General features: G+C 37.7%; 2 protein-coding genes across 2 annotated transcripts; both read right to left on the bottom strand.

The window, feature by feature from the left end:
- Positions 1-3,713: 3,713 nt before the first annotated feature.
- ankrd66 (ankyrin repeat domain 66) lies at positions 3,714-6,685 on the bottom strand. The gene is made up of 3 exons (XM_008399042.2): positions 5,895-6,685; positions 4,050-4,278; positions 3,714-3,948 (listed from the first exon to the last, which is right to left on the bottom strand). The coding sequence occupies exons 1-3, from the start codon at positions 6,031-6,033 to the stop codon at positions 3,792-3,794; spliced, it is 525 nt and encodes a 174-aa protein (XP_008397264.1). The 5' UTR covers positions 6,034-6,685; the 3' UTR covers positions 3,714-3,791.
- A 735-nt stretch (positions 6,686-7,420) lies between these two features.
- On the bottom strand, positions 7,421-11,754 carry tdrd6b (tudor domain containing 6b). Its single transcript, XM_008399045.2, has 2 exons — positions 11,594-11,754; positions 7,421-10,191 (listed from the first exon to the last, which is right to left on the bottom strand). The coding sequence occupies exons 1-2, from the start codon at positions 11,622-11,624 to the stop codon at positions 7,688-7,690; spliced, it is 2,535 nt and encodes an 844-aa protein (XP_008397267.1). The 5' UTR covers positions 11,625-11,754; the 3' UTR covers positions 7,421-7,687.
- Positions 11,755-11,847: the final 93 nt, after the last annotated feature.

Genomic DNA, 11,847 nt, shown 5'->3' with positions numbered 1-11,847 from the left:
TTGGACTTGGTATACTGGAGTTAAATGCTGCAATAGTATTTGAAAACTTTGTAAAGGTCACAAAGACATCAAAATTACCTGGTTATGCCAACATAAAGACATCAGTTGCAGTAATTAGGACCATGGATGAAAAGTTATTAAATTTAAGTACTATTACAAATGAGACATCAATAGAAGTGAGTATCAAAGCATCTTGATCTTTATGAATTAAGACATAATTAGTATGCTTTCATAACTTTATTAAAAGGTTTATTTCATTACAAATTCACTGATGTATTAAACAGTGTTAAGGTTAAAAGAAACCATGATGACTAACAAAGCAGTTTCCAACTAAGAGCTTTCAGCCATTTTGCATATTGCAAAAAAGTTAAATGTCACAAAACAATTAAAAAAAATAGACTTTTTCAATGTAGTAATGCAGATAATTTATGCATCTTTATTAAATTAAAGATTTTTTACTAAACTTCAAATTCCTATTGCCAAAAAAATGACACTTCTTACACGTCACAACCATCTTCTAGAAAATGACCTGTGATTCTGCTTTTTTTTTTCAGAATTATCTATACTCATCCAGTCATTTGCTGAATAAAACTCTTGAAGACTCATGGAATAAAGATACCACTGACAACTCCTCACTTTCAATGGCTGAGAGATTCATGTTTTCTGTTGAGAATTTAATTCAAAAATCTAATCTGACAGAGGCGACGAAGAGGGAAAATCTGCACGTGGGTGTGTGCAATATAACCAACTGCACCATCAATGTTTTCAATGTCATAGTTTCCATTCCAGGTGGAGTGAATGTGAAAACAGCTGCATTCAAACAACTGGATAAATATTTGCCCCATCTTGACAATAAATCAACAGTCAACAGTATCATTGTTTCCACAACTGCAGACACCGTAAATTTCAAAGGCATTACCATAGACTTTGAAATGATCAACCCAAGACCTCGTAATGTTCTGCTAAAATGTGTGTATTGGGACATTGAAAAACACGAGTTTTCATCAAAGGGATGTAAATGGGGGGGTCCCTCACAAGAGCACCGCTGCTCCTGTGATCATTTGTCCTCGTTTGCATTGTTACTGTCCAAGGAGCCCCTGGAAGTCCCTGGTTTAACTTATGTAACTTATGTAGCTCTGTCAGTATCAGTGTTGTCACTCATTGTCACTCTTGTGATAGAACTGATAGTCTGGAGCGATGTAGTCAAGACGAGTACATTATATTTACGCCACACTGCCCATGTGAACATTTGTCTGTGCTTGCTGATCGGTAACCTCTGCTTTTTGGCATCTTCTTCCAACCCAGATAATATTTCAGAACTCTGGTGTCGAACCTCTGCGGTGCTGAAGCATTTCTGCTATCTGGCTATGTTCTTTTGGACGTTTTGTTTGAGCGCCACACTTCTTCATCAGGCAGTGTTTTTGTTCCATAAGGTGAGCAGGGCAAACTATCTGAGGTTCTCGTTGGTTGTAGGCTATGCCATCCCCTTGATCATAGTCTTTGTCACGTTTCTTACCTGCAACGGTGGAGCTGAGGGGGTATATTACTTAAAGAAGACCTGCTGGCTGGTTTATGGTGGACTTTTTAAAGGCACTTTTTATACGTTTATCATTCCAGTGGGAGCAATTGTTTTCATTAATGTGTTCTCAATGCTTGTGGTCATCATGAAGCTTGTTAGCCACCACTCAGAAATACACCAAAAAACTGACATTTCACCAGAAAAAGAGAAAGCAGCAGCCAAAACTGTAGTGAGATCCATTATCCTACTGACCCCGATTTTTGGTGTGACGTGGATTTTTGGATTTGCCATTTTGATTTTTGATCTCACAAGTGGACCCATAGCATATGCATTTGAATACATCTTCACCATACTCAACGGATTCCAGGTACAGTCAAAATATTTTATTCAATGTAACACATAAACAAGATGAAGTATTTGAAATACAAGTACACTCTTTTTCAATTCCAGGGCTTCTTCATTTTGTTGACCACATGCTTCGGAGACAGAATGGTAAGGAAATGAGACACTAGCCAGATAATGATACAGCCCAATGATGCTACACAGTGTGATCTACAAATGTTTCTAAGCTGTTGTTTAAGACCTAATATGATTACAGTGTACAGTGTATACTGACATTTAAATTCCAGATGTGAGAGGGAAAAAAAACTACATTTTCCACCTTTAATGTGACACATATTGTGGTTTATTCAACTGAAAAAATGACTCTTTGATTGCCTTTGTGGACACACCCTGAAATTATTTAATCTACATAATGTCTAGGTGTCATATGACTGCATTTGCTCTTTTGCGTAATGCGTCCTTTAGTGAACAAAAAAACCCCGGTAATCTCACAAAATGATAATTTGGAGAAGAGTGCAGTAGACCCAGAGTGTTATATGTAAACCTTAACAGTAATACTGAAGAAGCTGCAAACATTTCTGGTGTGAACTGGTTGTGTTCTACATTTGATTACAATTTCCTATATGCTGGATGAAAGACAGAAAGTCCATGTAAATCCCCTTCTAACTAGACTAAAATATCCATAACATGTGGAGCTTTTGATCACCAGTTTGAAAAGTAAGTTTAACACACAAACACAGCAAAACAAGAACTGTACCCATGGTAAAACATGGTGCTACTATATATCATGCTAGTTATGGGTTAATTCACTGTACAGGTAGTTTTGTCAAGGATAATGCGGTGGGATGCTGACTTGCTTAAATTAACTTCAATTAATTCAGTATTTTGTAATGGTGCCCACCAAGGTTGTTCAAAAACATTAAATTCTTAAAGGGTGGTACATGGTTAAAAGCCAGTACTGATAGCTGCTATCTTTTATCATGATTAATCATAGACATCTTTCTGCCAGATAACCAATCTAATGATTTTCTCACCATAATTTCTACAGACTCGTGAGGCTCTACTGAGATACATTAAGAAGAAAGTAGGTGCTCCGCAACTACAATTACATGATGCCATGGCTGTTTCTCTTATATGTCTTACTGCCACTTGTTCTTTCCTCTGATCTCCAGGCTCCAGCATCTAGTGTCAGTGAAAGCACCTCTAAGTCAGAGGTGACATGGAATAAATGAAATCATTTTCATCTACATGTGAAACTAGTATCACTGTTATGTGCCATTGAAAATAAATGTACAGTGTGCATTCACTTTTTACTGAAGCTGAGAGCGGATGTATACTTTTTCCCAAAGGTTTTCTCGAGATAACCAGTTAATGTTCCAGTTTCTGGAAATAACAATATAATTTCCCATTGGTTTTCTGGAGAGAGAGTTAATTTCATGATGATTTTCTTGAATCGAGTTCATTTCCTGATGGTTTTCATGGGATAACAAGTTAATCTCGATAAACCAAACTTTGCTTGTGCAAATACACGTGGCATGTATTTGAAGGATGGAATCAGGTTTAACACACACCAGTCATCTCGTGATCTTGAGATGACCACAAGATGATTGGATCAGAAATGGTTTTCTCGAGAAAACCACTGGGAGAAAGCATATGCTGAAAACGTCCACTCTCGACTACCATAACTATTTTATGTGATTGTTTATTAATGTTATTAGTAAAATTATAAATGTATAGTTAATTATTTTTAGCCTCTTTGTGTTACCGTTTGCATGAATTTGTCCTGTATGCACCTTTAGGTTTTAATGAGGTTACTCATCTTACACAAATACTAGCTGTGATCAGATTGACATTGAATTCTTCAAGTTTTAGTTGATATATTTGAAGAGAAATGGAGCAAAAGACTTGACTTGCATGCCAAAATGATGTTTTAGCGAAAGCCGAGCCTAGACTTAGTTTTCCTCCTAGTTCTGAAAGCAATGTCTTCTTCGTATTCTTTGGTTTGCTGTAAATACTCCGGATCCGAGTCATTTGAAATGCCTTCTTCAGTCAATTTCTCACGGAAGTCTTGCCACTCAAGCTCTGCTCTGCAACACATTAAAAAGATTTGCAACATTAAATCAGAAACTTTTGTAAAGATTGTTCATAATAAAGCAAAAATAGGTGAAAAGTGGGCTTTGTGTCATACTTTTGAAGGAATCGAACACAGTCTTCTTTTCCGTATATTTCGGCTAGTCTTATTGGTTTGTCTCCACAGCAGTCCTCTTTGTCCATTGGTGCATGGAAGACGTGCAGCATCCGCAGCGCAGCCAGATGACCGGACTCTGCAGCATAGTGGGCAGGGGTCCATCCGTGCACTGTCCTCAGACACGGATTGGCTCCATTCTCTAGGAGAATCTTGATGATGTCTGTATCTCCTGAAAAAAAAATGCAATACAGAGTTTTCTAAAACATAAAATAAACAGGTTTCAATCTGGTCTAGTAAACACAAACTGATATGGTTTTACGGTGAATCTCATGACTCCACAAGCCGCTGGAGAAGCGATATTGGTTAAATAAAAATGAAAGCAAGACATTTGTAGCAATTGGAAAACATTAAACCACACTTTATCTTTTATGTGGACAAAGCTAGAATGCAGGTTAAACTTACAGGCTGATTCTGTTATCCTTTTCTTAAACCTTTCTGTATTTAATACACTAGATTGTCTCATTTGGACAGGTTTTAGACTACTATTTAAATATATTAAAATAATTCCATACCATTTCAATTTGAAAGAAGGGCAAAATTCTGCATTAAGAACCATTTTTATCAGTGTAAATGAAAACTAAAGTTATCTTGGCATTAAAATTACCCCTTGAAATCAAAACCGTTGTGGCACGAAATGACCTGTTTGTGAAGGACGTAAATGCAACACAAGACTGACGGATACCATTGTCTCCATTAATAACCAAATTCAGTTCCCATATAACTAGCAGTAGCAGAAGAATTTACAAAAACTTGAGACCCTTCTCATTAACTATTTTGGGTGTTATGGGACGCAATGATTAATCTAACACTGTAATTTTGTTTTATTGCACTTTTTTTCTAATATGTGTATAAAAAACTGAAAAAAGGGGATGCACTGTAAACACTTGTTTAGTTGTAGGCAAATCAGTTTGAAGAGTGTAGTTGGAATTAAAACTATCTTGAGAACTTCAAAAATATTTGAACTTGCTTTCAAGCAGAACCACCAAGCAGCAAAAATGCATTAACAGTGATTGCATGAAAGACTACTCCAAAATGCACATTTACAGTGGCAAAGTTAAACTCAACTTCTGACAAGTTAGGTGAAACTATTATGCAACATAAATTATGTTTCAACTTTAATATCCAGGGGAAACGAAGGAAAACTTTGGGATTTCTTGATGCCAGTCGGTAAAATAAGAGTCTTTATCATTCCTGCATCTCTAATATTGATTTCACCTGCAATAAAATACATAATTTACCTGCTTGATGGTCCGTCCTGCAGTGCATTCAGAGTATTCACAGCAACTCATATTTTCTTTTACTCTTAAAACAATATCAGGATTTGTCTGTGAATACTTTTTGGATGCACTGTAGTCTTTAATGCTTGTGAAGAACAAACAAAACCGTTCCCCAGTTAAATATACTTGTATATCCATAAAAACTTTCAAGAGTGTACTGCTTACATACTAACAAAAAATCTAATGTATACTGCATTTCTAACAATTCACTTCACCTGTTAGTGGTCAGTCTTCATCTTGAGGTGCTAGGCATATTTTCTTTTTTGATAGGTTGAGATCTTAAAGCAAAACAATAGGGGTTTACCATGCAACTGAAGTTGACAAGACAAAAGACAAGCTTTAGATACTAAAATATATCTTTATATACATTTCAAGAAAAAGAGAAAAGAACTAGAAGAGTCTCGATTCTTCCGTTGTACGTCTAGAGAGAACAAGGACAAATGTAACTTGAGACAGCAGGAAGAAAAGACCTAGAGGTAGAAGGTGAAGTTCCTTCTAAAACGCCCACCATTAGCTGCTGCCCAGTGCAGAGGGGTTTTGCAGCTCCAGTCGACGTCTTTAACATTGGGATTGCATTTCGGATGTTTCAGTATCTCCTTCACCTTCTCATAATCTCCCGCTGCTACCACTTGGTGCAGCTCTGTCATTTTTCTGGAGTTGCCCAGCAACGACTTCTGAATTCAAAATGGCGGAGTCTTCACCTGAGCACGAGAAAGGGAATAGTGCCGCCTGCTGGACAGACCAGAGGAAACAGCGCATTTGAAACGCGTCAAGCGCCTGAAATAAAAGACTGACGCTTTTAAATGATTTATAGTGTAGGACTTCCTACATTAAAACATGTGAAATTGGGAAATTTTTAAAATAAATTTTGACATTTTTGCTTGTGGAGAAAGGTTCAACCTTTGAGCTGATCATTAATGTGCTGAGATTTTTGTCACACATTGCTGTGAGAAAGAAACAAAAATAAGTTTAGTTTTTATACATTTGGTTTTATGATGGACCAATAAAGAGTGACATGTGTAAAGAGATAGAAAAAAAAAATAACTTTGCAAAAATAGAAAAAAAATATATTTAGCTTCCTTTACTCTGACACCCACTATAATGCAACCAATTGACTCTAGAAGCCACATAAACGAAACACACTTGTGGGTACTTCAATATCTATGTAAATATAATCATCCAGTGAAGGTTTTGGAAGTTAGAGAATATTAGTTGGCAAAATCATGAAGACCAAGTGGGTTCAAAGCAAAAGCCAACTAAACCGCTCCTCACGGCCCACAAACCACCAGGTCATGTAGTAGACGGCCACATTTATAACTGACAGGCCAGACAATAACTGCAACAAACAGAAGCCTCAAGGGGATTAAAGCAAGGAAATTCTGCTTGCAGTTTCTTTGCTTTCAAATTAATGAAAATATATTTGAAAATGCTTAGCTATAACTGAGTATTAAAAGATTAAAAGAGTTGATTGTCCCTAGACCTAAGTCCTTGCGCAAAGGTTTAGAATACAATCTAATGTGAGAGAATTAATGTGGAAGAAGGTGCTTTAATCATTTGAAATTTCTGGCCTGCATGCTAAATTCTCAGTGGCAGCGACCCAACACTGCACATAATCCTAAACTCACCATCCCAACACCAAAACTGTTAGCCGGGACAGGCTAATAGGAAGAGAAGATGAATGGAGCTAAATGCAGGGCAATGCTTGAAGGAAGCCTGTTTGAGACTGCAAGAGACTTGAGACTGGGGTGAAGGTTCACTTTCCAGTGGAATGATCCTCAACATCCAGGCAGAGATAAAATGGAATGGTTTAAAATCCAAGCACATTCACAATTAACACACAGCAACATTTTCATTCTGTAGACCACTTTGCTTAATTAAAAAAACTAAACGTGTTTTACCTTTCAAATTGTCAGAACCATATCTTTTAGGTTCCAATAATTTTCTACAGAAAGCAAATAAATCCATTAAGACCAATTACAGAATCAAATCTGAGGTCTGTCTAACAGAAAAAAAAAATGCAATCAGGCTTTTCAATTCATTTGCTCATGAACTTCTTTATTTGGTTTTGTAGAAGTTTTAATAGACAATAAGAAATAGTGATGACAAACCCTCAGAGGCATATACAAGTCTGTTATTGGATGAGGATGTGACTGCAAGTCACAACTATTTCAGATCTTCTGGGCAGACACACTGGCACTTAAGGAAACTAGGGTCATCAAAAGATTAACAAAACCATCATACTTCTGGATGTGCTTTATTCCACTAAGACAGAACGTGGAGGAATGTTTGAGTTGGACTGCCTTATGAGCAGCTGATTGTCTGAAGGTTCTCTGTCACAGCACATTCTTCTGTAAATGGTTTCCAGTATTGTTGCAGTGATGCATTTATGGAGTCCAACTCGCATTCAACTTCCACTGCATACTGAGGAAATGGCATCTCTGAATGGCTCTCTGCACTGAACACAGTCAGTTTAAGGGGTTTATCAATCAAAAGCTTATAGAAGAAGTCATAAGCTTGGTCATCCCAGGAGCCTTTAGATTCATCAAATCCAATCAAACGACAAAGAAAGGCCTGGGGTACCTTCTCCAGAAGATTCTGAGGCAAAGGTCTTGTGTCTTGGATGTCGATGTCTGACTCATTTCCATAGTCAACAAACAGGACATGTACCATTCTGTTGTCTTTCTGGACTACCATCGCTCTGCACCACAGCTTGTCATCAGGAAACAAAGCAAGACAATGGCTCCCTGGTCCAAGACTCTGAAGGAATGTCACGTCCTGCTGCGCCTTACCAGCTTCCTGGGCTAGCTGGGACACTTCACATAAATCCTCCGTGTTGGCAAACTGACACCAGAAGAATTTTGGCTCTGCAATGCAGGACGCATACACCATTTCGGTTTTAGTTTTGAACACTTCTGGCTGCTTGTATGTGGAAGTACTTGTTATTTCTTTGGAGGGCCCAAGATTATCCTTGCTGTTGCTGGCTTGACAATCTTTTGCCACAATAGATTGTTCTCCAGAAAATGACTTCCAGTATTTCTGAATGACCTTGTTAACCACAATCTTGTCACATTCTGTGGTTACTGTGTGTTGAGGAACACCATTCTCTGAACAACTTCCTACGGCCACAATTGTCACTTTAAGTGGTTTGTCAACTATGAGATTGTAGAAGCCATCGTAGACTTCATTATCCCAAAAGCCACTGGACTCCATGAAACCATCCAAACGACACAGAAATGCCTGAGGAGCCATTTCTAGCAGGTTTTGAGACAGCAATCTTACATCTTTTTTCTCGACATCACATTCGTTGCCATAATCAACAAACAAGACATGGACTGTATTGTCCGAGTTCTCAGTTACTTGAGCTCTGTGCCATTTGTTGTCTTCTGAAAGTAGAGCAAGGCAGGGAACACCAGGTTTAAGATGCTCAGGTGAAATTACGTCTTGTGCCTTTGCAACCTCATTAGCAAGACATGACACTTTGTCAAGGTCTTCTGTGTTGGTGTATTGACACCAGAAGTAATGTGGGCCTGAAATACAAGAAGCATATGCATCCACAGACATGTTTTGGGAAATATTTGGCCAGTTGTACATGTAACCCTCTGCATTTTGCTTTGGGTAATTGTGGGATGAAAACCGAGTCATTTCCAAGTTGCTGTAGAGACTATGATTTAAAGTCTCCATCCTGCTTTTATTGTTCTCAAGAATGATGTCCAAATCCTTCACTTGCTCCACCTTTGATGATGAGGCATATGTGGGACATCTTGTCTTGTTTTCCTGCATTTCTGGGCCATTGTTGTTCTTTAACATTGATGATCTGGTGAGTTCAGGTGGGGAATGAGCCTCATTTGGCAGAGTAGTCTTTTTTGAGACGGAGAATTCGTCGTCAGTGTTAGACGCCCAAAGATGACTGCTGTGATTTCTCATTTTTGTCATCCTCTCCCTGACCAAGGCATTTACATTTAGTGATCCATCAAATAGTTCAACCAGCAGCTTCCCCTTCTTCCCTTTTGCTGCTACTGAAATGGTGAAATTGTTCCCCACAGCATGGTTGGTAAACCACTCGTTGATTTTTAGTGATGAATCTGGAGGAACATTGAACAGTCCGAGTGGAACAGCCTGAACAGGAACAGACCTGGCGATACTTGCTCCAGGAGGCAAGGGGCAAATATCAGTCTCAAGAACAGCAAGGGTGTCCCCATAGTCAACAAAGTGCACCTTGAGATTTGGGGATCTTTCTACTATTAGACCTCTGTACCACTGATCATCAGTATACTTGGCTAAGCAAATGCTATTAGGTCCAAGTGGGCAATCTGAGCTTTGATGCTTGTGAGGTAGCAGTGCAACACTTTTCCAGAGTTTTTCCAACATGTGCAAATTTCTGTCCAATTGGCAGTAGAAATGATGGACCGATTCAGAAAATGTCACCAGAATCTTCTCTTCTCCACCCACTTTAATATTGTGTGTGGAGTACTGATACTCATCCACTGGGACTTCTGGGGGACTTTGATTCCCAGTTTCAGAAAGATCACAAGACTGAGCCAGGTGCTTAGGCAGACTCTCGGATCCAGAATCAACATCTACCACATTCAGTTCCAGGTCAGCTTCAGATGTTACAGCCTTCCTAACATATTTTAGTCCAGCACCAGACACGGACTCCAAGTTCATAAAGTTCTGGAAGTCTCTTCTTGCAGCAACAGCCCATTTGGGACTGATGGGTTTTTGCAGGTTAAATGGGCAATACTGAAAAGTTAGTGCATTCAGTCGCAAGATTGCTGGATCTACAGGCTTTGATGATGTATTGAATTCTGTTGATACAAAAACATATACATTAGAGCATGTAGCAATGCCAGCAAATAGTAATATCAGTCAAATTTGATTACATTTAACAGTGCATAAGGTAGACTGTCTCGGTGTGAAAAATATTTTTTTCTGTCTTTAGCTATAATTTTAAAAAGACTACATTGTAAACTCAAAAAACACTGCTCATATATAAATGTATCATATTTCATTTTAAAACAAACTAAATTTGAACTAAAAGAAAAGTTACGTTTTTCCACAACTGATTTCTGATTAAAACTGTCAGATAACAAAAACACCTGAAGTGATGTCAGTCGTTTTGTATTTTTTAAATCTAGATTGGCTATGGTTCAAATTTCCTCATGTTTTAAACAAATTCCCATGACATTTTCTGAAATTTCATATTTTCATTTTAGTTCCTTAAATTAGCCTGAAATAACCAATCTATGCAAAACTTTGACAGAAATATGTCCCATTGAAAATTCAGTTGTTGAGCCATTGCTTAACCCAAATTGTCTGTATTTTGTCTCCTTAAAGACGGGGAGGCTATGTAAGCACACAGGCTTTTAAATAGTAAAAAGTCAAACATTTCTTTAGGATGAGGTAGTTTAGAAAGAGTAACATGTTTGGAAACATTTTAATTGCAATTATAGTATAGCTAATATTTTTAATAGGACATATTAAACCAGTGCTTCTCAATTCCAGTCCTCAGGCTCCACTGCTCTGCATGTTTTAGATGTGCCTCTATTCCAGAACAGCTGATCCAAATGATTGCATGACCATCAAGTACTGCAGAAGCCTGTTAATCATCCACAGATTCAATCCAGGTGTGTGGTAGAAGGGAAACACCTAAAACATGCAGGGCAAGGGGGGCTGACGACCGGAATTCAGAAGCACTGTATTAAACAGACATATTAAAAACTTCTTAAAATTGAAACTTTTAGAAACAAAAAAAAAGCATTTCCTTTTATTTAATCATGTTTTTGCTTCCACTTCAATAAATGCAAATTGGACCACAAACAATGATCAACTTTTAGTCAAACGCAAACTTAAGACACACACCCATCCATCAAGCTTTTCTAAAGACAGAGTGATGCATGTCCAGTTCTAGCATTACACGATTGTTTTTCTGGACAAAAATTAGACAAACTTTTTTTCCCCCCCAAGTAATTTTTATATTGATTTGATATGATTGATTTGATAGAGAAACTAGTTTTTCAGCAATCGGACAGCTTTGCTAATTTCATTCATATATTGCATTCATAGCTTATTCAAATTTAAACACATTTAAAATAATTTTACCTTCACATTTTTAATTAACAAAAAACTGGTACTTGTGGGCTTCAATGCTACTTTTCTACTTGACCATTTTAGCCCTCGTAGCAAAATGTTTGGCCACTTTTGCCTTACCACGTCCATTGTTGTTGACTGATCGTTTCATCCTGCTCCTCTCGTTGGACTTGCGTTGTGCTCACGTGGTTTTTTTAAAGGCTTCGTTTGACAGCTTGATAGTACGTCATCACCAGGCTGCTTTAGAAGTCACTTTTTACATACTTTGATAGCATCCTAAGTTTCTAAAATGTCCATGGCTCACAGGTTTGTATAGCAACACTTAATTAAAAAAAAACAAACAAAGAAACTATTTGTTTTCAGACGCGCGCGCG

Source organism: Poecilia reticulata, linkage group LG22 (assembly GCF_000633615.1).
Source record: "Poecilia reticulata strain Guanapo linkage group LG22, Guppy_female_1.0+MT, whole genome shotgun sequence".
Lineage (NCBI taxonomy): Eukaryota > Metazoa > Chordata > Actinopteri > Cyprinodontiformes > Poeciliidae > Poecilia > Poecilia reticulata.
Note: the sequence above shows the minus strand (reverse complement) of the source record. Positions and strands in the feature narration are given on the sequence as shown.

Bases quoted from the DNA above. Each gene is read 5' to 3' on its own strand.
- ankrd66 (XM_008399042.2), bottom strand. From the start codon at position 6,033: ATGACAGAGCTGCACCAAGTGGTAGCAGCGGGAGATTATGAGAAGGTG. The intron at 4,279-5,894 runs GTGGGCGTTTTA...TTTTTTTTTCAG, and splicing joins GCACTGGGCAGCAGCTAATG to GAGATACAGACATCATCAAG. The intron at 3,949-4,049 runs GTATGACACAAA...AATGTGTTGCAG, and splicing joins TGTGTTCGATTCCTTCAAAA to AGCAGAGCTTGAGTGGCAAG.
- tdrd6b (XM_008399045.2), bottom strand. From the start codon at position 11,624: ATGAAACGATCAGTCAACAACAATGGACGTG. The intron at 10,192-11,593 runs GTAAGGCAAAAG...TTGTATCAACAG, and splicing joins AGTCAACAACAATGGACGTG to AATTCAATACATCATCAAAG.